At 47.5% G+C, this 25,856-nt stretch overlaps 1 protein-coding gene across 3 annotated transcripts; it reads left to right on the top strand.

Annotated features, from left to right (window-relative positions):
* The first annotated feature begins 2,789 nt into the window (after positions 1 to 2,789).
* On the top strand, positions 2,790 to 17,352 carry brpf1 (bromodomain and PHD finger containing, 1). Of its 3 annotated transcripts, none has more exons than XM_056273729.1 (18): positions 2,790 to 2,990; positions 3,048 to 3,240; positions 3,304 to 3,517; positions 4,097 to 4,286; positions 4,436 to 4,723; positions 6,015 to 6,532; positions 7,911 to 8,072; positions 8,234 to 8,363; positions 9,519 to 9,647; positions 11,894 to 12,210; positions 12,450 to 12,761; positions 13,451 to 13,722; positions 13,866 to 14,013; positions 14,456 to 14,589; positions 14,801 to 14,803; positions 14,873 to 14,988; positions 15,164 to 15,318; positions 17,118 to 17,352. In XM_056273729.1, the coding sequence occupies exons 1-18, from the start codon at positions 2,790 to 2,792 to the stop codon at positions 17,299 to 17,301; spliced, it is 3,666 nt and encodes a 1,221-aa protein (XP_056129704.1). In that variant the 3' UTR covers positions 17,302 to 17,352. The 3 variants fall into 3 exon arrangements, with proteins under 3 accessions (XP_056129704.1, XP_056129702.1, XP_056129705.1); XM_056273727.1 differs by having other exon boundaries at positions 11,894 to 12,216; XM_056273730.1 differs by lacking the exon at positions 13,451 to 13,722 and having other exon boundaries at positions 11,894 to 12,216; positions 12,450 to 12,757.
* The last annotated feature ends 8,504 nt before the right edge of the window (positions 17,353 to 25,856 follow it).

Here is a 25,856-nt window from a genome sequence, read left to right as displayed (position 1 = left end):
TTGGACTTTTATAGGATATTATGCAGAGTCCTCTGCTTTGGTGAAATATTTCCAGTAGTAAGAGATTTCTGTTCTCTGTTACTTGTACCTGGTATTTTTCTCCACCTCCCAGTCTGTTAACGCAAGGTGAACAGAGAGGGAAAAACGACCACTGGTGTATTCAGCTGGATCCAGTATTTGGAGGGAGAGTCGAAGTGCATAGAGATGGCACAAGTGTCAGGTCTGTGCTTACAATGGTATCACTTCTCCCGACAATACCGCCCCCTGGTGACTATACCCCGAGTTACAAAAGCCTGCATTCGAGCTCTGTGTGGGATTGCTTCTGCCTGCTGTATTTCCCACTGCATTACCCGACTCAACCCTGTTAGCTGCACTCTAATCACAAAGACTGTACATGTTGAAAGAGAAATAAAACATTATTTTGTGCTTGATTACTTGTATCGGAGTCCTTTTTCAAAACATTTTTTACTTGCTTTGGTTTTATTCTTAGGATTTGTGAGCGCAGGTAAATTTCTCAACCCATTAAAATCAACGTATAACGAATATTGGATCACTGAATTTTAAGTAACAGTTTACGCGATAACTTCGTTTTATAAAGTTTTGGGGGGGGTTGTCAGAAACGTTGCCTGGCAAAGAGAAATTGACTCGTATGTAAAAATGTTTTCCATTTGTTACCGTTTTAAAAATTTTGGATCAAAAATGTCTATAGCAGTTTACAATACTAAACACCGACTTTTCCAGTAAGACTGTTCATATAAGACTGCATAACTAACTCAGCATTATGCAGAACAGTAAATTGAAAATGGATTTAATCATCGGGGTTTTTTCCGCTTTGAGCATGCGTGAACCAAACCCACAGATTCGCCACGTTAGTAAGCGAACGAGGGGACTATAGAATCGCAAACAATTATGATTCACGATCATCTCCAAAATTATCGCTTTAATATAGTGCCAGTAATTTGACTAAAGCTAACATAAACGCCCATGTGTAATTTAAATGGCAAGAAATGGCTCCTTTTTGTCTGACGAATGTGTCTACACGCGTCTACGGCGTACAGCAATGGTTGCCCCTTTTGTTCGTTTGAGTTCCTGAATTATTCCCATCCACAATGAAATCATCGGGATATTGTGTTGGATTATGAGCATTTTTCGCAGCATGTACTTTTCGTGCGATCTTAAATCGGAGTATTTGGTTCGGTAAAAACCGATCTGCAGCCCTACTGATTTGGCGTGAGGTTTCGCAGCACGCAGTCTTGAGGAACGCGGAGTTGTAAGTGTTTATAATCTAGATCGTATAGACTCGTGGTGTGGAGAATTGGATTCACATTTTTACTATTTGAGCACCATTATTTTGTACCTGGTTTATGACCTGAAGCTGAAACATGTAGCTGTGCACCCAGAAACCAAAGTATGGAAGGTATCGCTCATACTAAGGCGGCTTGTTTTCCTATACCACATAGCACGAATCTGGTTGTATTGCCAACGGGGAGACCATTTGTTGGTGAATGTGTCTTTGTTGACTAAATAGATGCCCGCCTCGTGCATTTTACTAATTTACAAATGTGATCGCAGCCGGGTTAGGTAAACGTGTGATTTTGTCTGTAATTCTCAGGGTGAGGTCATTGTGGAGAGTGTAGCTGGTGTGCACTGCCAAATTGTATCCACTGTAGGTAGCGCCGTACTGGTGAAGAGGCTTGTGGCTCAAGAGGATGCAGAGTGTATGAAGCAGATATATATTCGTACTTCTGCACGAATACACAATAAGATAGCTTAACCGTCATGTATGCGTTCAAGGGTGTCATGCAAATCGCACTGTTATGATTGGCCTATCTATACGCATATTTTTCGGTGCATTGAAATGAGGATGACAACTCCCAAAACAAAAGCACGTTCCATATTAAAACTGAGATTATTGTGTTTCTGCTATACGTAGTCTACAGCAATACAAAAACACCACCCGGTGTTACAACGTGCAAAGGTTTGGTGCCACATTTTTTATCCAAGCTTGTAAACACGCGTAGTGTATCAGCTAGCCAGCAAGGTTTACCACGTGAATATAACTCATGTAAAGTTAATGGAATCGAATATATCAAAGTCGAGCAAGGCACACGTCACTCGGGATTAGAAAACGGTAGTTAGCTAATGACGATAGAGTCACCGCGCGTCTCGATATTTGGGGGAAATAAATTCTGGCTGTTCGGTGGTTGTTGTGTTCGGTTGTGCGGTAGTAAGCGTCATATGCCAAGGTTAACGTTAGCTTGGTTTACCGTTGGTCCATTTGCAAGATTTGGGATCTTTCTCCCCCACCCAGCACTGTCAGAATCTCGTCGCAAAGCGTCTGGTCCAGTTTTTGTTCTTCATATAAGCATTAATGCAACTTTAAATGTATAGTAGTCTGTAATGTGCGAAACCATCTTCAAAGAAGAATCATTGTAGGGACTTGTATTGTTGACTGTAAACAACAACAACAAAAAAATACACCTGCCAGCAACTGACGTAACGTTTCCCTCAACACCCCGTTTTGGCTGTATGGTGAACGGCGCTCTCGCGGTCACGTGATTCAATCACACAGGTGCGCGTTTCAGCGTGATGCGCCGGGGGGAAACTTTCGCCCTGTCCGGGGTAAATGTTGGACTGCCAGTGGGAGAATCGCTTTGATGCAACTGTTCGCTTGTATTTCGGATGTTTCGTCATAGAAATGAAATCACACCGTTCGATGCTCTGCGTCTCGCTTTGTGTTCCAGATGTAAACTCGAGCAGCATTTGTCCCAGAGGTGGCCCTTGGCACAATGGGGCTGGACTTTGACGTAAAGACTTTTTGCCACAATCTGCGGGCCACCAAGCCCCCGTACGAGTGCCCTGTGGAGACTTGCCGTAAGGTCTACAAGAGCTATAGTGGCATTGAGTACCATCTCTACCACTACGACCACGACAACCCGACTCCTGTACAGACTATTCCTCAGAAAAAGAGAAAGGGAAGACCTCCACGCGTATCGCTGGCAGGGGATGGGGATGGGACTGGAGGTAAGGGAGGTGGACTAGGTCAGGGCGGAAACACACCCGGTAGTCCCAACCGGTCAGAGCACTCTCATTCTCCGGGCAGGGACACAATGACTTACGCCCAGGCCCAGCGCATGGTGGAGCTTGAGATTCAGGGACGCATCCATCGCATTAGTATCTTTGAGAACATTGACGTGGTGTCAGAAGACGACAGTGAGGTGGAGGACCCTCCATCCTCTGGCGCTGGTGGGGGAGGAGCGTGTAACGGTGGAGATAGCGGTGCTGGAGGCAGTGACGCAGGAGGCAATGGCAAGGACCGGCCGGACACGCCAGCCGCTAATGGGGGCAAAGCCACTCCAAAGTCCGGAAAGCACAAGAGTAAAGAGAAGAAGAAGGAGGGCTCGTCTCACCACCACAGCGCTCCGTCTGGCCCAGCAGTTAAACTCCCAGAGGCGGTGTTCAGAGAACTGGACCAAGAAAGACCCGACGCACCGCCACGACCCTCATCTTACTACAGGTTTGTGCAGAGTTTCCATTCTCTTTATTGTCACAGAAACTCATAGCTGGCCTAAGGGGATCGTCTTAGTAGCATGGCTCTGCAACTTTCAAACAAGTGGTGCCATGCTCACTTCCCAAAGGGATATCCACAGCTACATGTCTGTTGCAAAGGAGATGGGCTAGACATAAATTCAAACAGCTGACTATTTGTGTATATAGTAGCAACATTGACATTCTGTTTGTAGCTGTATAGAAAGGTAGTTGTGGTGAGCGTACTGTATAGCGATAGGATCATTAGCTATAACGGAGCACTTTGTCACTGAAGTTGTATACGACACCAGGTTAGACATGGATAGTTTTGCACAGTGTCAGTCAATGACCTCAGTCATATGCAGCTGCTGTGAATACCTGTGAACTGACATGGACATCATGGTCTGCACAGTGTGAGATATCAGTGTACACTCCATCCTTTTTCCTCTGGAAAGCTAAACTTTCCAACAGTTCTGCACTCCAACTTTCCTTCGTTGGTTTTCCTCCCGGTTTATTCACTTTAGTCACACAACCCAATCTGCCTCTCCTCTCCATCTCTGGGCTCCAGGTACATTGATAAGTCTGTGGAGGAGCTGGATGAAGAGGTGGAGTATGACATCGATGAAGAAGACTACATCTGGCTCGACATCATGAATGACAAGCGTCGCCAAGAGGGTGTGACGCCCATCCCCCAGGAAGTCTTTGAGTACCTAATGGACCGCCTAGAGAAGGAGTCCTACTTTGAGAGCCACAACAAGGTACCCAAAACACAACATGAACTTAAATGAGCTCAAATTGTGAAGTAGAAACTGTAGCAAGTATCGTCAGATATTGTCCACTGGACTATTTAACGACCTCATCTACCTCCTCTCCCTCCTATTCACCCTTCCGTTCTTATCTCTTTCAGGCAGACCCCAGCTCCCTAATCGATGAAGATGCCGTCTGCTGTATCTGTAATGATGGAGAGTGTCAGAACAGCAACGTGATCCTGTTTTGTGATATGTGTAACCTGGCGGTGCACCAGGAGTGCTACGGCGTACCCTACATCCCCGAGGGCCAGTGGCTTTGCCGCCGCTGCCTGCAGTCACCCAGCAGAGCTGTGGACTGTGCTCTCTGCCCCAACAAGGGAGGAGCTTTCAAACAGACAGACGATGCACGCTGGGCACACGTGGTGTGCGCCCTCTGGATCCCAGAGGTGAGCAGGAAGGAAGCATGCATGCTTTTGTGTAGAGTGACATAGTCATCTAAAAATTGTTCAAGGACTGCAGTACATTCTGTTACATTACATTTGGTGTTCAATTTGTTGACGTTTTTTTTCATGGCAGAAATGAGACAATAACGAAATCAAAACTCCCCTTTGTAAACAACAACTGATAAAAAAATCATGAAGAGTTACCTCATAGTTTTTTGGTACAAAGGGGAGTTTTTTTACAGGCGTCCGGGTACCATAGCGGTCTATTCCGTTACCTACCAACACGGGGATCACTAGTTTGAATCCCCGTGTTACCTCCGGCTTGGTCAGGCATCCCTACAGACACAATTGGCCGTGTCTGCGGGTGGGAAGCCAGATGTGGGTATGTGTCCTGGTCGCTGCACTTGTGCCGCCTCTGGTAGGCCGGGGCACCTGTTCAGGGGGGAATAGCATGATCCTCTGCGGCCCTCCTTGGATCGGCAGAAGGAGTGGAGCAGCAAGCGGGACGGCTCGGAAGAGTGGGGTAATTGGCCGGATACAATTGGGGAGAAAAGGGGGGGAATCCAAAAATAAAGGGGAGTTTTGATTTTCTTATATCGTTTTCTTCAGGTTGTTGATTAACATTTTTGTCTGTCTTTTTTTTTTTTTTTTTTTTTTTGTCTAGAAATTAATTTTTTACTTTAATTTAGAACAAGTTTGATCACACCTACCCAATGATCTCTTCATCTAAAATTCAGTAGGGACAAACGGTGAATCTTTAATTTACCATCATCTCATTTTCATCATGGAAACAAGGTCAAGGACAAATACTTGTCAGTGTTCTACCTCACCAGCATGAACGCTGAATACATTTTACCCTGCTAATTCTAATGTGTGCAGACTAGACAAGGCCTTCTCTGCTGGTCTGTTAATCGGTGAGTGCGGCAGGCGCACATGGAATTTGACCTGTTTAATTGGTCCGGACACCTTAGAAGACAGTTACACAATACAGGGCAGGAGCATGGGCTGCAGGGTAAAACTTAATGGACCTCATATACGGCGCTGTCAGTGTGGCTGCAGACTAAACTTTAACAGACGGGTATAAAGAGCTGTGATGTTTGTTGCGGTGTAAATGGACTGGCATTGATGGCAGTGGTGTTGGCAGTGTAATGGATCTGAATTCTAAAGCACGTTTGATAGATGTGCTTTTATCGGTGTCCCGATGAGAAGGGTTCAGTCAGTCTGTCATCTCTTTACTTGCCACAGCTGTAGATTAAAGTGTTACGTCGAGCTGAATTGTTTTGTCTGCCCTCAGGTCTGCTTTGCCAACACCGTCTTCCTGGAACCCATCGATAGCATTGAGCACATTCCTCCTGCGCGCTGGAAACTCACTTGCTACATCTGCAAGCAGCGTGGCTCCGGCGCCTGCATTCAGTGCCACAAGGCCAACTGCTACACGGCCTTCCACGTCACCTGTGCCCAGCAAGCCGGCCTTTATATGAAGATGGAGCCCGTCAGGGAGACCGGCGCCAATGGCACCTCCTTCAGCGTCCGCAAGACGGCCTACTGTGACCTCCACACGCCCCCAGGCTCAGCCCGACCCCTGGGAGGTGTGGGAGGGGCGAGCATGGGCTCCTCCCACAGTGAAGGCGAGCTGGATGAGGACGACGATCCCAGCATCAGCCACGATGATGACTCCAAAGGCTGGAGCTCCGAGCGGGCCAAGAGGGCGAAGGCCAAGTCCAGGCTAAAGATGAAAAGGGCCAGGAAAATTTTAGCTGAGAAGAGGGCTGCTGCACCCGTGGTGTCTGTTCCCTGTATACCCCCTCATAGGTAACCAAACACTTGAAGCACCTGTGTATAACCTGTTCTGCACTGGCACAGGCTTCGCAGTTGATGAAAAAAATGTGTCTAATTGTTATAGAAACCATCCTTTAAATGTATAACATGGGCTCAAGCACGGTGGCACAATGGTTAGCGCGGTCACCTCACAGGAAGAAGGTCCTGGGTTTGAGCCCCAAGGTAGTCCAACCTTGGGGGTCGTCTCAGGTCGTCCTCTGTGTGGAGTTTGCATGTTCTCCCCGTGTCTGTGTGGGTTTCCTCTGGGTGCTCTGGTTTCCTCCCACAGTCCAAAGACATGTAGGTGAGGTGAATTGGCCATACTAAATTGTTCCTAGGTGCGTGTGTGTGTGTGTGTGTGGGGGGGGGGGGGGGGGGCTTGTGATGGCCTAGCGGCCTGTCCAGGGTGTCTCCCCGCCTGCTGCCCAATGACTGCTGGGATAGGCTCCAGCATCCCCGTGACCCTGAGAGCAGAATAAGCGGTTTGGATAATGAATGGATGGATGGGCTCAAGCCCATTTATTGAAGTGTCTCTGAAGTTGCAGTCCTGGAACTGCTCATTTCCTTTCACCTTGCTGACTCCTGTAATGATGCATGATCATCACACTGATGTCAGACTTTCTCCAGGTCTCAGAGATGTTTGAAATGAGTCAGAATCACCAGTGCCGCTGTGTCGGCATCCTCCACAGCACTGAACAGAACAAACATAGTAGTTAAACCTTGATTTAGCTATTAATGTTGCAGTATCTGTTGTAGGTCTTTGACAACCTTGGCCTGCTTTGTGTGCGTGTTAACCACAACAACTTCACTTCCTCTTTGAACGCACCACTACTTCTTTTTATTCTTCCTCGTTGCTTGCTACAGTGAACTTAAAAAACGCTGTGCCGTGTCATTTTTTTCTCAAGGAAGTCTCGTCTGACAGTAGCCATTAAAATGAGCAATTATAAAAGTCATCAAGACTTGGATGATTGTGGGTTAGCTGTTGTTTTCAATATGCCGGAAATAGAAATATACATGTAAATCTTCAGGATTGAAGCTTTAAGTAAGACACTGTATCCCTACCAAGATCATGGGCACAGCACCATGACTTCCCTCAGGTAGAGAAAGCAAAGAGACTTTACTCCACTGCAATTTAAACCCCATCAGATTATTACCCCATCAGATATACACATAGTGCCAAAGTAACATTACCATGAGGTTGAGCACGATCCATAAAACACCATGGAGCCAAAGACTTTGAATTTTATTGAGTGCTGCAGCCTCCACAGTGTTGGTGGACTGTGCTCAACCTGTCCCAAGTTTGCAGCACCCAGCAGAAAAGCAGCGTGCGGGGAAAATGTCTAATGAGCATTGCTGTTTGTTTTTTCTCCAGGCTGAGTAAAATCACCAGCAATCTGACGGTGCCGAGGAAAAGCCAGTTCATGCAGCGGCTGCATAGCTATTGGACCCTGAAGAGGCAGAGTCGCAATGGCGTGCCACTGCTGCGCCGGCTGCAGACCCACCTACAGTCACAGCGCAACATTGACCAGATCCAGTCACAGCAGCCCACAACACAACTTCCTGTGGTAACCGTGCCTGACTGTTTCACAATCGGACCTCTCTATTTTAAAAACGTGCCGTACGGTGATAAATTTGAGCTTGCGTGTTGAATATTTATGTGTGTGTGGTTGTCCTCCTATGCGTGTCGGTGCAGAGGGACAGTGAGGAGAAGCAGTCGGCTCTGAAGGAGCAGCTGAAGGCGTGGCAGAGGCTGAGGCACGACCTTGAGAGAGCCAGGCTACTTGTTGAGCTCATCCGCAAGAGGGAGAAGCTCAAGAGGGAGACGGTGAGGCATATGAATCAGATACGTCACCCTCACTGGCAGAGATCGAGGCCGTAACCCTTGTCGTGCCGGTGGCACGTTTAACTTACAGGTCTAACACAAACCTCCCTTTCTGTTTAGCTTTGCCCTGTCATTATCAGACACTCCTAATACTGACGTTTAGATTCAAAGACCCTTTTGTGCATTGCAATCAAAACTCTGACTGAAGGCCCACCTCACCAGCTATTCTGCTTTGTATTTTTCTACGTCCATGTAGTCTGTCACTCACTCATATAGCCCTGGTTTTCCTGATACCCTATAGCCCTGGTTTTCCTGATACCCTGTAGCCCTGGTTTTCCAGATACCATATAGCCCTGGTTTTCCTGATACCCTTAAATCCATTTACACATGCGTCCAGATATGCAGAGTTCACATTCACAAACATTTATACAAAGATGGGCGTCCAGGTGGCGTAGCAGTCTATTCCGTTGCCTACCAACACGGGGCTCGCCGGTTCAAATCCCTCCGGCCTGGTTGGGTGTCCCTACAGACATAACTGGCCGTGTCTGTGGGTATGTGTCCTGGTTGCTGCACTAGCGCCTCCTCTGGTTGGTTGGGGCGCCTGTTCTGGGGGAAGGGGGAACTGGGGGGGGAATAGCGTGATCCTCCCACGCGCTACGTCCCCCTGGCGAAACTCCTCACTGTCGGGTGAAAAGAAGTGGCTGGTGACTCGACATGTACCGGAGGAGGCATGTGGTAGTCTGCAGCCCCCCCCCCCCCGGGTCCGCAGAGGGGTGGAGCAGCAACCTGGACGGCTCGGAAGAGTGGGGTAATTGGCTGGATACAATTGGGAGAAAATGAAAAAGAAATAAAAATTATACAACCATACACATACACACAGGCTCTGTTTCCGTTTTTTTTAATTTTTATAATGTACTAGGGGTGTTTGTTTTGTGCCATCTCTTTTTTTATCATCTCTGTTTGTAACACTTTATGAACAAGTTTAATGCATTGTTAACAGGGCACAGGTGCACAAACACACTCGCAGACACGACTCCATCGCTGCACACGATCATTATCCCCACACCTTCTGTTCAGTGAGCAGGTGTGCATTCTGTCCTCATTTGTGTTCGCTTCTTTTTTCTTTTTTTGTTTTGGCGTATGTGTACACGTCTTTAGATCAAAGTACAGCAGATGGCGCTAGAGATGCAGCTGACTCCCTTTCTTGTGCTGTTGAGGAGTACACTGGAGCAGTTACAGGACAGAGACACCAGCAACTTTTTCACTGAACCTGTACCCTTGGCAGAGGTAAACACACACACACACACACACACACACACACACACACACACACACACACACACATAAGAGGTATTTGCTGTGTCTCTGGTCAGTGTGTCTTTAAACCAGATATTAGTAGACATTAATGTTGTATCCGGTTAGGATTCCCTCAGATGTAGTAGGGATACTAAGTGTGTTTGGGGTCAGAATTGGACCTGGACCCAATTATCGTCTCTGGATAACGCAAACCACATGCTGGTGCAAGGTGTTACTGCACACATCATACACTGCCGGCCTACCTATGACCAGACAGATGTAGGCGACCAGAGTCGGCAAGGTGTTTGTGCAATCGAAACTACACAAGTCAACTTTTTTTTCTTACAATAATAATAATAATAAAATTATAATAATCGTTACATTTATATAACGCTTTTCTAGGCACCCAAAGCGCTTCACATTGAAGGGGGTAACTCGCCTCAACCACCACCACTGTGTAGCACCCACCTGGGTATTGCATGGCCGCCATTTTGCGCCAGAACGCTCACCACACATCAGCTTGAGGTGGAGAGGGAGGAATCATTGAGCCAGTTACATCATGGGGGGGGTGATTAGGTGGCCAGATGGAGAGAGCCAGGCTGGGAATTTTGCCAGGACACCGGGGAACCCCACTGCAGTGGGATCTTTGATGGCCACAGTGAGTCAGGACCTCGGTTTAACGTCTCAGCCAAAGGACGGTATCTCCTCCAGCACAGTGTCTCCGTCACTGCACTGGGGCATTGGGATTTTACTGAGCTAATGATGGCTGTAGTTGTTTTCATGGTCTCTTTTCTATTTTATGATTCACATTATATTGACTGTAAGCTGATCTTGGTATGTGAGGTACCGGGTTAAATAAAAAGAATTACACATTTGGCGACTCTGAGACTAATGACTCTAACTTAGGGTGGGTGAAAGCAGTTAATTTGAATAGTAAAGGCAATTTTCAAAGACACTTCAAAATCATATGGGAAAACAAGCTTCTTTTGCTGGCTTTCAATAACCCATCAAAAGCATCAAGACCTCTGCAGGCTGGCTAGCTTGACATCAAACTGACAACTGTATCAACAGTTTACTACGTTAGATAGTATGGACGACACACATAAATAATACAGTAACACGTCCTAGCATTAAGAGAATAATACCTACTTCTTGCTCTTTTTTAACCACCCAGGGGGTAGAAAGAACCTGACTGTCGCTAATGGAGCAAACAAGACACTGTTAAGGGCCAGAAGACACCAGCACCGGTTGACATGTGTTAGCTGGTGCTTCCTGTTTGTGCTGCAGGCAGCATATTATAGGCAATGTTTGACTCAGTGCTCTACTTTTGTGCTGGTGTGTTCGGCTATAAACTGCTGTGTTGTGCAACACTGCTATCAGGGCTAAAGCCGAGAATTGCGATAGAAATTAGCCCTTTTTCCAGCAAGTGAGAGAAAAGCGGAGGCTGTATAGTGTCGGCCCCTCTAGTGAGCCTACATATGTCATGTTTGCTTTTTGTTGACCGTAGATGGACACGTCACCTCACCTACTTACTCGTCTGCTTTGCATCGTGGATGCAAAATACTTAAATTTGATCACAGTGTGGGCAGCTAGTAAGCAGCAAAAACACATTTTGATACCAGCTGTGAATCGGGAATGATTTGGATGATAAAAGTTGCAGGCGTCCGGGTGGCGCGGTGGTCTGTTCCGTTGCCTACCAACACGGGGCTCCCAGTTTGAATCCCCGTGTTACCTCCAGCTTGGTCAGACATCCCTACAGACACAATTGGCTATGTCTGCGGGTGGGGAGCCGGATGTGGGTATGTGTCCTAGTCGGTGCACTAGCGCCTCCTCTGGTTGCTCGGGGCGCCTGTTCAGGGGGAGGGGGGACTGGGGGGGGAATAGCATGATCCTCCCCCGCGCTACGTCCCCCTGGCGAAACTCCTCACTGTCAGGTGAAAAGAGGCGGCTGGTGACTCCACATGTATCGGAGGAGACGTGGTAGTCTGCAGCCCTCCCCGGATTGGCAGAAGGGGTGGAGCGACGACTGTGACAGCTCAGAAGAGTGGGGTAGTTGGCCAAATACAATTGGGAGAAAAATCCCCCCCAAAAAAAAGATAAAAGTTGCGAGTGTTCACAGGTGTCCATTGCCTTTTCTCTGTCCAGAGAATCGCTGCAATATTAAAAGCTGTGACGCAAACATCACTTTGGATTGTAGTTCAGATATCTCTCACCTTTCACCCCAACCCCACCCCTAGGTGCCAGACTACCTGGATCACATCGACACTCCCATGGACTTCCAGACCATGTGGAACCTGCTGGAGTCTCACCGCTACCTCACCTTTGAGGCTTTTGAGTCCGACTTTGGTCTCATTGTTAACAATTGCCTCAAGTACAACGCAAAGGACACCGTCTTCTACCGCGCAGCCCTGCGGCTCAGAGAGATGGGGGGCGCTGTCATCAGGACAGCGCGGCGCCAGGCGGAGCGAATAGGCTTCGACTATGAAACAGGCATGCACCTCCCACGGGAACCCAGTCCAGAAAGCCATCATGATAGAGAGAGGGACCGAGAAAGGGAGCGGGAAAGGGAGAGGGAGAGAGAAAGAGACCGAGACCGAGACCGAGACCGTCAGTCTTCGAATGAGGAGGGTAAGTGAGCTGCTTCACTGCTGCTTACCATTTGTTTCTAGTGATTATTCGCGCTTTGGAAACGCAGCCACTGGTGATGTCATTTCCGTTTCCTTAATTTCACATTTCTTTGTCTCTCAGTGGAGGTGTGTAACCTCTCTATCCCCTCTCCCTGCCTCTCGCAGAGCTGCTAGTGCCAGAGAATCGGCGACGGCTGCCATTGGAGGAGCAGCTACGGATCCTGCAGGCGCGCATCGAAGAGGCCAGCTCGGGGAAGCATAGCATCGGTCAGTCCCGCAGGGCCAAAGCCCTGAGAAAGGAACTGACCATCATCAAGAGGAAGCTGGGCCACCAGCGGGAGGGGGGGCCTGGCATGGGGCCCAGGGACACTGTGGGAGGGGGCGAGCGTTGCTCATCCCTCCCCCACCACCCCTCTTCTACGGGACGCCACGACGAGGGCGGCGAGAGCAGCAGCCAGGAGATCGGTGGCAAGGGTCAGTGTTGAAGCACTGCGATGCGAAACGTGAAAACAGTAGTACAAATGGTGCAGTAGGCGTGGCGCTGTAAAGTTAGGACCGTTTGAAAAAGGAACATTTGGAGCAGCTGTATAAAGCTTGTGCTAAACTTGGGCGGGGCAGCTCAATAAACCTGGCTGTCGGGTCACAGTCTGCTCTCTTAACCTCAGACTCTGGATTTCCTTGTTCAGGTTCTAGCTGGCAAGGTTCCAGATTCAGTTCACTCCCTCCTAAAAAGGGGGGTTTAAATAGGTGTAGGTGTGTACTGTTGATTGATATGGGCACTCCTAATTTTGCCTCCCTGCCTTCCAACCAAAGCTCTAATTACATCTTGCTTTGCGCAAATGCTTTTATTTATATAACATTTTTCATTTAAAGCTGCTCGAAGAAAAAGTGAATTGATGGCAAAAAAAAAAAACAGCAGTAAAATAACAAATAAGATTTTTATTAGGGTTAAAGGCATGTTTGTGCATGTCTCATTTACATGTGACGAATTATAGGAGAAGGGTATATATTGCTACAGTATGTACACAATCACTGTTATGTAGCATCCTATCCATTATGTACATAGGGGAGACATAGCTGTGTATGTGTGGAAGGGAATGACAACCGAGTTATTAGTATTTGACGCCCCTCCCTGAACCTCTCTCGCTTTCTTACTTAAGATCTGAGTGTGTCCTCCTCGGCTTTGGCTCCAGAGGTGGGCCGTCGAACCTCTGTGCTCTTCTCCAAGAAGAACCCCAAAACAGCCGGGCCTCCCAAGAGGCCAGGCCGCCCCCCCAAGAACCGGGACGCCGGACATGGTGGGACGGGGGTCAGCCCAAGCCCCATCGGCCCCCCTCAGCTGCCCCTGTTGTCTCCGCCCAGGCAGAGGAAGAGACCCCGCAGCCCCCGCAGCAGCTCCAGCTCAGAGAGCGACAGTGACAATGACGACCTCCTGCTGGGTATGGCGGGTGCATGGTTACTACAGAAGAGCGCAACATTAAAAGGCTACATTTGTTTGAATCCCCCCCATTTGCTTGTATTTGCACAGGTGTGGATATCAATAGACAGCACCTTTTTCACCCTCTCTCTTCATTTATCTTAGGTTTGCCCAGCAATGGGTTTGATGGAGGGAACCAGCCAGTGACAGAGAGCTTCCGTGTGTACAGAAATGAGAGGAGCCTCCCTCGCTCCAGCTCAGACTCCGAGTCCACCACCAGCAGCAGCAGCAGTGCAGCATCAGACAGAACCAGGTGACTAGTGCACACGTACATATCCTCTAGTCATCACCATAGCAGGGACTTTCTGAGATGGGGGTGCTTCACGGTAGTCACTGACACAGTGGTGATGTGGCAAAGTGTGGAGTTCAATTTTTAGGCTCAGATGTCGCAACTCAGGCACACTAGTATGACCATGATATGAGCAATTGTGGAATAACAATCTGCTACTATTACTTTCGGCTGTTCCCGTTAGGGGTCACCACAGCGGATCATCCGTTTCCATCGCTTCCTTTTTTTGACAGTAATAGGAGGAAGTCAGAGATGAGACAAAATTAGTAGGCTTTCTAGGAATTAATGCGTGGTCACAGGTCTTTGACCAATCGGATTGCTCAGTGGAAGCTAGCCATCATGCAGTGAGGTAAATATCTGTGCCTCGAAGCCAGTACACTGACCCCCTCTCCCTCCTCTCTCCCAGTACTACTCCTTCTAAGCAGGGCAGAGGCAAGGCATCGTTTTCTCGATCAGCCTTCCAGGAAGACAGCAGTGAGGAGACATCAGGCACTGAAAATGACTCCTACTCCGTTGGAGGCTCCCGCAGCGTCTCACACTGTAAGTAGATGCAGGCGTGCACATGCATGCATTTTAGTATGAACATAGTCGATGTCCATTTGCAAAATCTATCTGTCAAGTGTAGATGCAAGGTTAGTATTTCAAGGGTATTCTTTACTGGGTTTATTTTTGTTTGTTTGTTTGTGTGCTTGTTTTTTCTGTATTGAAAAGCAGTAATTGCAGCATTACATGCAGTTTGTGAGTCATTGAGCTAGTGTACTGTCACCAGCTTGATGAAATGGAGTGATACGGATGGTCTTCGTGTTTCCGGTATCACTTTCAGTGGTGCGTGGCCGAGGCAGGTCAGGCTGCTGGATGAGCTCTGATGACTACTCTTCCCTGGATGCTCTGGACCTGGTGTGGGCCAAATGTAGAGGTTACCCCTCCTACCCTGCCCTGGTGAGATACACTCAGACACCGCAAATATAATACAGAGTCAGACCACGTCACAAAGTTTCGGCATTAATCAGATATGAGTTCTTTGTGGCCATCAGCATGCCGTATCACAACCTCAGGCTTGATTAATGGCTGCTTTCGCCTGATAGCTGTAACTCTGCTCTTTCCTTCCTCGTAGATCATCGATCCAAAGATGCCCAGGGAAGGGGTGTTTCACCGGGGCGTGCCCATTCCGGTGCCCCCCTTGGACGTGCTGAAGCTAGGAGAACAGATGACCCAGGAGGCCAGGGAGCACCTCTTCCTCGTCCTCTTCTTTGACAACAAGAGAACCTGGTAAGTGCACCGGTTCATCTCATCTGTTCTTTCTCAATCACTCGTTCTTAATCTGTCACCCCATACCATTTCTGGTTCTAACTGGAGTCCAAAGTCGATGTGAAAATGCAGTGAAAAGCACGTGCGGTTTCTAAATTCTGTGGAATTTATTCTTGTTTACATTTCAAGCAAGAATTATTGCAGCAAAAGGATGTCAGAGGTGCAAGAAAGGGGAAAAAAAGCCTTTCTGCATTATAGCAGAAATAGGGCACATGTGGTTTGAGAGTCGAGAAAAACGGAAAATAGCATGCAGCATTTTAGGTCAAAATATGCAGCGGAACTAGCAGTGTTTTTTTTGTTTTCAGTTCTAGCTGTAAGATGAAATGAGTGAGTGGACTGAAAGGCGAGTGGAGAGAAAAAGCCAGTGCTGCTCTTGATGGTGCTGGTCATCTTTTGGTGACTTCATGGTGATGCCCTGGTCAGGTCCTTTAAGTGGCTGCCGTCCGGATGCTACTTTAGAGTGCCTGACCATAAAAAGAAAAGAACAAGGGACTCCCTTAATCCACACCACATTTGGATGGGAAAAAATTTGCACTTGAAGTGGTGCAGCATCTTATACCTGTATAAAAAACTTGCTATTTTCAAGGAATGAGCATCCTTTTATTGCACTCAAGGCCGCTATGAAATACTTGCATAGTTTTACCAGCTGATGTTTGTGTCATTATTCTTCATGTGCTTTTTATACTTTTTTTCATTACTGCCTTTACTTTTTTATTTATTTATTTCGTTTTCTATTTAAATTGTGTTTGTACTGCAAGCCTAGCCTTGCAGAGCCAGCCCACAAATGTTGCTTTGCTATTAGTGTTCCTATAAGGCTCAGTGCACATTATTTTGTGTTAGGGGTGTCGAAAGACATAAACCAAAATTACTTTGCAGACAATTGGATAAGCCTTTAATCATTCAGTCGCAAACCCAATGACGTAGAACCGGAGCACCACATTTCCAAACACACTGGCCTGCTGGGAGTAAACGCCACTACCGCTTGAAGGTTGATCAGTCTAACTTTCAATGAGGTGATGAATGCCCATCCCCCATTTTCTCCCCAATTGTACCTGGCCAATTACCCCACTTTTCTGAGCCGTTCCAGTTGCTGCTCCACCCCTTCTGCCAATCCGGGGAGGGCTGCAGACTACCACATGCCTCCTCCGATCCATGTGGAGTCACCAGCCACTTCTTTTCACCTGACAGTGAGGAGTTTCGCCAGGGGGACGTAGTGCGTGGGAGGATCAGGCGATTCCCCCAGTCTCCCCCCCCCCCCCCCCCGAACAGGCGCCCCGACCGACCAGAGGAGGCGCTAGTGCAGCGACCAGGACACATACCCCGGAGGTAACACAGGGATTTGAACTCGGATCCCCTTTGTTGGTAGGCAATGGAATAGACCGCTACGTTACCCGGACACCCTGAATTCCAGTTCTGATGAAACCATTTCTATAGCAGCATCAACACTAACCTCTCCTGGTGCAGTCATTGGTGTCGTTTTTGTTTACAGCGCTGCTCATTGTCGTTGTCATCTAAACCTCTCAATGTAGTTCACTGACTGGTCCGGCTTCCAGCTACCGGGCTCATTTCGATCTCGATGGATGCTATCCAGACTATATCTGGTATAGCGAAAACAGAGCTTGCGAGATTTAGGCTGGCTTCGCCAGGCTACTACTACAAGCCCTATCCACAAACCAAATTCTCCCTCATACTATGATAATATGATCAACCGAATACAACCGAACTGAATTAATTTGGCCAGTATGTTCGTGTGTTCACAGGCAGTGGCTTCCACGCTCCAAGCTAGTACCTCTGGGAGTGGACCAGGAGCTGGACAAGGAGAAGATGCTGGAGGGCAGGAAGTCCAACATACGCAAGTCGGTCCAGGTGGCCTACCACCGTGCCATGCAGCACCGCAACAAGGTGCAGGGAGATCCTAGCAGTGAGACCAGCGACAGTGACTAAAACAACACAGGATATATTTTTTTACATTGACACCCCAACTCTGCACCCCACCCTCGACACAAATGTACAGTGCCAGTAGCGCCTAGTGGAAAGCATATCCACTGCACATGCCCCAAGATGGACAAGCATGCACACACACACACACACACACACACACACACACACACACACACACACACACACACACACACAGATGCACGTACATACACATCCCTTGCCACCGTAGACCCCTGAAACGACATGTACAATATTGTATTTAAGAGAATTGAAAAAGGGGTATTAATAATGATAATGAAAGAAAAATACTCTGCTCAGAATCATGGTTTGGAGTATTCCTTGTGGTGTTTATGATCAAAACAAGATCACGGTCTAGACACAAGAAGAGGACATAGTAGTATGCTTGGATGCATACACACAATCTCTGCCTCCCTCCTGTCATTTCCACATACACGGATACATTCAAGTCAATTTTATTTGTATAGCCCATTATCCCGAATTTGCCTCAAGGGGCTTTACAGCAACACAACATCCCGTTCTTGGACCCTCGCATCGGATAAGGAACAACTCCCTACAAACAAACAAAAAATCCTTTTTACATTCAAACAAGAAAGCACATATTCCATACAAATATTGTGGGTGTGGTGTCAAACACCATTACTCAAGCATGTCTTTTTTGTTTTCCTTTCAACCCCCCACCACCACCCCTGGTGCTAGTCTACAATCACTTGTAAGAAGAGCAGAGACAGACTGTACACAGCCAACTAACTGTGAGCAAACCAACTACCTGTTATTTATTCCACTTACTCTCTTAATAAGGTCCACAGGCTTGATTAAGGACCACGACTCATCACTCCTGTTGCATTCGATAACATTGTGCAGTTGTTCTTGTATATTCTAAACTGTTTTTACTTCTTTTTTTTTTTCCTTCCACATTCATCTGTGTCACACAGGCTGCCGGTAAATGAATACGGAGGAGTAATTGAAACACGATAGCCTCACTGTCTGTCTTAGTTTCAGGCCAATGGCTTTAGAACTTTTATATATACAGATTGCATAAAGATAGAAGTTTAATAAAAAGAATTGAATTTTTTAACACTTCTTGAATCTGCTCACTGATTGTGTGTGTGTGTGTGTGTGTGTGAGTGAGAGTGAGTGAGTGAGTGAGTGAGTGACACTATATGGGCAATGCATAGTTTTTGAGACCTGGAGAAGCTTGAATTTCTCAGTTGCTTGCAGGAGGGTACTATGTGGAATACCATGTTTACCTCAAGTTCCTACCCACCCATAACTTCCTACTTTCCAGGAAGTTGTGAGTCATGTAATAGACCGTTTACGGTCTTCTGCAGCACGTGTTATTTCAAGAATCAAGTTAACAAGGCATCCGGGTAGCGTAGCAGTCTATTCCGTTGCCTACGAATACGGGGATCGCCGGTTCGAATCCCCATGTTACCTCTGGCTTGGTCAGGCATCCCTACAGACACAATTGGCCGTGTTTGCGGGTGGGAAGTTGGATGTGGGTATGTGTCCTGGTCGCTACACTAGCGCCTCCTCTGGTCGGTGGGGGCACCTGTTCAGGGGGAGGGGGAACTGGGGGGAATAGCGTGATCCTCCCATGTGCTATGTCCCCCTGGTGAAACTCCTCACTGTCAGGTGAAAAGAAGCGGCTGGTGACTCCAGATGTATCGGAGGAGGCATGTGGTAGTCTGCAGCCCTCCCCGGATCGGCAGAGGGGGTGGAGCAGCACCCGGGACGGCTCGGAAAATAGGGTAATTGGCCAAGTACAATTAGGGAGGAAAAAAACCAATCAAGTTACATATGACTATACAGCAACTTTTCAAGCATCAGAAAAGTTAACGCAGTATGTCTCGATGTTTGGCGTTGTGGAGTCCTGTGTGTTTTGCTTTCGAACCCTAAGCCAGTGGGTTTGTCTCACCCTGCTTGGGAAGACTTCAGAGAAATGTCACAGTCTGTAAAGCAAAGGAGCTGTACACAGACATGCTTGAATCACCTGAAAGGTTTTTGTGCATATGCAAAAGAGAAGGAATTTATCTCACTTGAGCTTTCTTAACAAGTAAAATCTTAACTGGGAAGCAAAAGCGTATCACCTGTCTTCAGAAGAAGGAGACCACTTTGCTGAGTTCATTGCGAAGGGGTGTGGCGATGTGTGGTACAATGTAGCCTGTACTTTTTTTTGTTGGATTTTTTTCCCCTCTTTTTCTCCCCAATTGTACCCAGCCAACCACCCCACTCTTCCAAGCCGTCCCGGTCGCTGCTCCACACCCTCTGCCGATCCGGGAAGGGCTGCAGACTACCACAAACCTCCTCCGATACATGTGGAGTCACCAGCCGCTTATTTTCACCTGACAGTGAAGAGTGTCACCAGGGGGACGAAGCACGTGGGAGGATCACGCTATTCCCCCCAGTCCCCCCCCCCCGCAACCAGGCGCCACAACCGACCAGAGGAGGCGCTAGTGCAGCGACCAGGACACACACCCACATCTGGCTTCCGACCTGCAGACTCGGCCAATTGTGTCTGTAGGGACACCCAACCAAGTCGGAGGTAACGGGGGGGATTCAAACCAGCGATCCCCGTGTTGGTAGGCAATGGAATAGACCGCTACGCTACCCGGGTGCCCCATAGCCTGTACCTTAATGTCATTATATCGCTCTTGTCTTCCTCAGAATTCCTGAGCTGTGCAGTCTTCCGTATCACACAGAGAAGTCCAGCCCCTTTTACTCCGGGCCAACAGGTCCCTCAGTGTAAAATATTGCTTTGCACTGGTTTTACAGGTCCTTCTCCCTCTTTCTGTAAAAACACACCCTCTTTGCAAACTGCACCAGCTATAGGTTTTTAGTTGCAGTGGCTTTGCATTGTATATACACGCTGTGTGCTGCTGGTTTTTCAAGTACTACGTTCTGGGTTCTCTGTGTGAACACCCACCCCAGTGATCCCAGGCCAAGTTGTTTCATAGGTCTTTCCGTACAAGATAAAGGTCCCCACCCAACCAAGCTACTGACCCACACTTACTCCCACTTCAACATGACATCTCACATTTCCTGTTATGAACAGCAACCAACTAGAGGGGAGGTGGAAACAGGCGATAAACATCAGTGGTTTAGACAGAGTAAAGACGAGATGAGGAGACAGTACCTCTTTTTGGGCCTGAAGCCAATGGTTTTGTCTTCATTCAGAGCAGCTCTCGGGGCAACTGAGATACTGTCAGCCCCCGCAGCAGCTGTAACCACTGTGTAGACACGCATCGGGGTTTTTTTTAACCCTTTGCAGCTTGCGTGGAGCCAGTTCGAAAACTATATCAGCACTGAATATTCACACACATACTAATTAACTCGGGGGCTGGAGTTGCAGGGACAGTATGTCTTGGATGATGCTTTTTGATTATTTTTTTTTCTCTGAAAATGTGAATGATTACATACAGACAGAGTAGTGTGGCCAGTCAGACAGGAGGTGGGGGATTTGCAGCCAGCACGTATAAAGGAACATAATTTCAATAAAGTGCAGCTGTTGCCCAACATCAAACACATATTCTGAAACGCAGTTCTATTTCAAGCAAGAATCAGGGAAATTGTGACCCAGATTCTGACACTGCTTACTGTCATTGAGGTCGACGTTTTCTCGTAATATGTGTTTAAAAAAGTGTGAGGTGAGAGGTGTGTCCGTTTTGGGAATCTCAGAATTGCATCTGCGCTCCTCGCAGATGATGTGGTTTTGTTGGCTTCATCAGAACGTGACCTCCAGTGTGCACTGGGGCGGTTTGCAGCTGAGTGTGAAATGGCCTGGATGAGAGTCAGCACCTCTAAGTCTGGGGCCATGGTTCTCTACCGGAAAATGGTGGATTGCTCCCTCCGGGCTGGGGATGAGTTGTTGCCTCAAGTGAAAGAGTTCAAGTATCTCGGGGTCTTGTTCACGAGTGAGGGTAGGATGGAAGGGGAGATTGACAGGTGGATTGGTGCGGCATCAGCAGTGATGCGGACGTTGTACCGGACCGTTGTGGTGGCGAGGGAGCTGAGCCGGAAGGCAAAGCTCTCAATTTACCAGTCAGTCTTCGTTCCAACCCTCACCTATGGTCATGAGCTTTGGGTAGTGACCGAAAGGGTGAGATCACGGATACAAGCGGCTGAAATGAGTTTCCTCTGCAGGGTGTCTGGGTTCAGCCTTAGAGATAGGGTGAGGAGCTCGGACATCCGGAGGGAGCTCAGAGTAGAGCTGCTGCTCCTTCGCGTCGAAAGGAGCCAGTTGAGGTGGTTTGGGCATCTGATCAGCATGCCTCCTGGGCGCCTTCCTTTGGAGGTTTTACAGCACGGCCAACTGGGAGGAGACCCCGGGGTAGACCCAGAACTCACTGGAGGGAGTACATGTCCAATCTGGCCTGGGAACGCCTTGGGATCCCCCAGCAGGAGTCGGGGGTGTTGCTGGGGAGAGGGACGTCTGGAGTGCCCTACTTAGCTTGCTGCCAGCACAACCCGACGCCGGAGAAGTGGTTGATGGTGAAAGAATGAATAAATGAATGAATGTGTTTAAAAAAAAGAAAGAAAAAGAAAGCTCCATATATTGCAACCTATGCCTTGCAGCTAATATCATAAAGATCATTCTGAAGGCATTCTGGGTTTTGTACAGTCCCAGTTAGTGTCTCCTTTTCAATTGATGTCTAGGCATATAGTTTGCTAGAAATCTTTTTTTCATGAAATAAGAACCCAATACAGTTTCTGCTTGAATATAATTATACCTCTGAGCGGAAGCCAATTTTGTGTGAAGAATTCAATTACATTCAATGCCTTTTTTTTCTACGAACATGTATTTCATTAATGTCACTTATTTCTGATAGACAAAAGATTAAAAACCTGGTTTTACCGAAGACAACTGTTAACTACAAATGCTACATAGTTAGGAACAACAACTCTATCATTTGAGACCACATAGAGTTGAAAATATGAAACAAATATATGTATTTAGAGATGAGGAAAATTAGATAAATACTATCAAAATGAGGGTGGCACGATGGCGCAGTGGTTAGCGAGGTCACCTCACAGCAACAAAGTCCTGGGTTTGAGTCCCGGGGTAGTCTAATCTTGGGGGTAGTCCAACCTTGGGGGTCGTCCCGGGTCTTCCTCTGTGTTGCGTTTGCATGTTCTTCCTGTGTCTGCATGGGTTTCCTCCAGTTTACTCCTACAGTCCAAAGACATATAGGTCAGGTGAACTAGCTGTGCTAAATTGTCCCTAGGGGTGTGTGTGTATGTGTGTGTGTGTGTGTGTGTTGGCCCTGTGATAGCCTGGCAGCCTGTCCAGGGTGTCTTCCTGCCTGCTGCCCAAATGACTGCTGGGGTAGGCTCGAGCATCCCCGTGACCCCGAGAGCAGGATAAGTGGTTTGGGTAATGGATGGAGATCAAAATGAATGCTCACCTATTCATTTCAGATCACATTTTTTGCTCTATAAAAGGCCAGTCTCTACACTGGGTCCTGGGACTCTTGGGGATTTATGGGCTGCAAAGAAGAGCCATTAGGAACATCTTGGAAGCTGCTGAAAAGGCTTCCAAGGTGTCTGGGTAGCATAGTGGTCTATTCCATTGCCTACCAACATGGAAATCGCCGGATCGAATCCTCGCGTTACCTCAGGCTTGGCCTGGCATCTTACAGACAAAATTGGCCATGTCTGCGGGTGGGAAGCCGGGTGTGTGTCCTGGTCGCTGCACTAGTTTTAGTAGTTAGTATGTCATTGACGTAGACCCCCTCAAGGTAGCTTCTGTCAACACCGTCATTGCTGCTCTGAAGAAAGCGTTCATCCACCATGGAATACCAGAAACAGTCACGTCTGATAACAGACCACAATACATCTATCCACTCTTCAGAGTCTCTCTGCCATAATCACAAGTTCCTCAGGGGCGTCCTGTCCAGATCTCTCCAGAATGGAAATCAGTTCTGATGCCATCCTTAAGTTCTCATTGGTTACCAATGTAAGAGATGCTCCTGACCGTCCTGCTTGACCAGCGAGGCACACACGGTTAACATATCCCTCAGTGTTTTGAGGGAAGTCATAATTGAACATGTGTGTGATGCCACATGACATGTGGACGTTCAGGCCCCGGGATACCAAGTCTGTAGCCACAAAGGTACACACACGACCCTCTCTGAAATCCCTCACGGTCACCCTACTCATTGCTGCTGTGAAGACACTGCACCGCTATACCTTACAGGCAAAGGTGACTGGCTAGGTCATCAGCCACAAATGTCCTGCTAACAAAGATGAGTAGTTTATCCTGGGGCAACATGTTATGGATGAAGTCAAGGATGTGGAACTTTTTCTCTTCTTTCTTGACTACCCGCACAACCTGTTGCTCATTGTCTACTGCTGCTAAATCCAGGTAGCCCACGTATACCATCATAGTATTCCTTAGGTAGGATTTCCCCCCCCTCTTTTTCTCCCCAATTGTACCTGGCCAATTACTCCACTCTTCCGAGCTGTCCCGGTTGCTGCGCCACCCCCTTTGCTGATCCGGGGAGGGCTGCAGACTACCACATGCCTCCTCTGATACATGCGGAGTCACCAGCCGCTTCTTTTCACCTGACAGCGAGGAGTTTCGCCAGGGGGACGTAGCGCGTGGGAGGGTCACACTATTCCCCCCAGTCCCCCCTCCATACAGGTGCCCCGACTGACCAGAGGAGGTGCTAATGCAGCGACCAGGACACATACCCACATCCGGCTTCCCACCCACAGACACGGCCAATTGTGTCTGTAGAGACGCTCGACCAAGCCGGAGGTAACACAGGAATTCGAACCGGAGATCCCAGTGGTGGTAGACAACGGAATACATCACTACACCACCCGGACGCCCGTTAGGTAGCCTTTTGCTAATCTCCTCATACCGGTTGGCCAGGTAGCACTGGTCATGACAGTATATCCATCTGGGTGAATGTCCAGCACAATCTTCATAATCTGTGGCTCAAAGCCCATGTCCAGCATGCGGCCTGCCTCATCCAACACCAAATAGGTCATGGAGCTTGTAGAGTTACATGCCAGAGTAAATGTATGCTATATCCAATTTGGATAGAAAAAATTTGAAAAAACATTTCACTTCTTGAATTATGTTTGCCTACCATTTGGAAAGTTGATTTTTTTAGTATTCTTTGAGACACTGTGAAAGTTAATTCAAAGATATCTAACTATTTCTTTGATGTGATTATTCATATGTCTGTTTGTGGGTTGCTGAGACAAAAATGGAAAGAGGGAGAGCTGGGGAATGTCCATCCATCCATCCATTTTCCGAGCCACTTATCCTGATTAGGACCGTAGGATGCTGGAGCCTATCCCAGCAATCATAGGACGGAAGGCGGGAAACACCCTGGACAGGCTGCCAGTCCATTACAGGGCAGACACATTCACACCTACGGACAATTGAGTGTAGCCGATTCACCTGACCTACATGTCTTTGGACTGTGGGAGGAACTCGGAGCACCCGCAGGAAACCCACATAGAGATGGGGGGAATATGCAAACTCCACACAGAGGACGATCTGGGAGGACCCCCAACATAGGGCAACCCTAGGCTTCGAACCCAGGACCTTCTTGCTGTGAGGTGACAGCGCTAACCACCACGCTGAAAACCAATGAATGAATAAATAAAAATAAATCAAAGGTCCTGCAGACCACCAAGAGGGTGGGAAATGTGTGCTGCTGAAAAACCAAAGTACATGACAAGGCCATAGCTGTACTACTAATTGGGCTTGACGTATTCCCCCTTCCCAACTATCAGATAATCAAATCATCCCACCCCTGTCATTAGTGTTTATGATTTTATGTATTTCTTCCTAGTTTACAGCAATCAGTCATGGACCGCCATCAGAAATAGTCAATATGCTTGCAAATGATTATAATGGTTACTTCTGTCTACCATGTAGTATCAATTGGAGAAGAAAGATAATGTGTAAAGTGGGGAATATTAAAGCACATTAATAAACATCAATGCATGTCTGTTATTAATGGGACAAAAAGACTGTCAGGCCTGTTTTGGCCTTGACTTGGGATCCGCTTCCATTCTAATTAATGGCTGAGCATCATTATTCTTTATTTTTCGTCCTTACTTCAGGATAGATCATAATCTGTGTCCTGCCGGTGTCATTTGACAAACCGTGTATGTTTATCAATAGGACAACAACAACGTTTTCTCACTTATAGGCTGAGTAAAAATATAATGAAATCAATAGACTTGAAATAAATATTCTAATAATAATACTGTGGCCATGTGTTCCCTCAAACTCACTCAAACCTTAAGTCAAGTCAATTTCATTTGTGTAGTCCAATATCACAAATCATAAATTTGCCTCAGTGGGCTCTACAGCAGCACAACATTCTGCCCTTAGACCCTCTGGACGCAAGAACTGATCTTAAAAAGACATGTTAGTGTTTCGCAAATTATATTAAAGTTGCAAGGTAATTAGTTTTGAGAAATGTAAAATACTCTGCGAGAGGACCCAGAGACCCCCCCCCCTCCATGCTAAATACATAGTTAGGGTCAATGCTCCATAGTTGGCGCTAAAGGGT

The sequence above is a fragment of the Lampris incognitus genome, chromosome 2, assembly GCF_029633865.1.
Source record: "Lampris incognitus isolate fLamInc1 chromosome 2, fLamInc1.hap2, whole genome shotgun sequence".
Lineage (NCBI taxonomy): Eukaryota > Metazoa > Chordata > Actinopteri > Lampriformes > Lampridae > Lampris > Lampris incognitus.
Note: the sequence above shows the minus strand (reverse complement) of the source record. Positions and strands in the feature narration are given on the sequence as shown.

Excerpts from the sequence above, each read along its gene's own strand:
- brpf1 (XM_056273727.1), top strand. The coding sequence starts at position 2,790 with ATGGGGCTGGACTTTGACGTAAAGACTTTTTGCCACAATCTGCGGGCC. Across the intron at positions 8,073-8,233 it reads CGCAACATTGACCAGATCCA|GGACAGTGAGGAGAAGCAGT; the intron begins GTCACAGCAGCC and ends GTCGGTGCAGAG. Across the intron at positions 9,648-11,893 it reads AACCTGTACCCTTGGCAGAG|GTGCCAGACTACCTGGATCA; the intron begins GTAAACACACAC and ends CCCCACCCCTAG.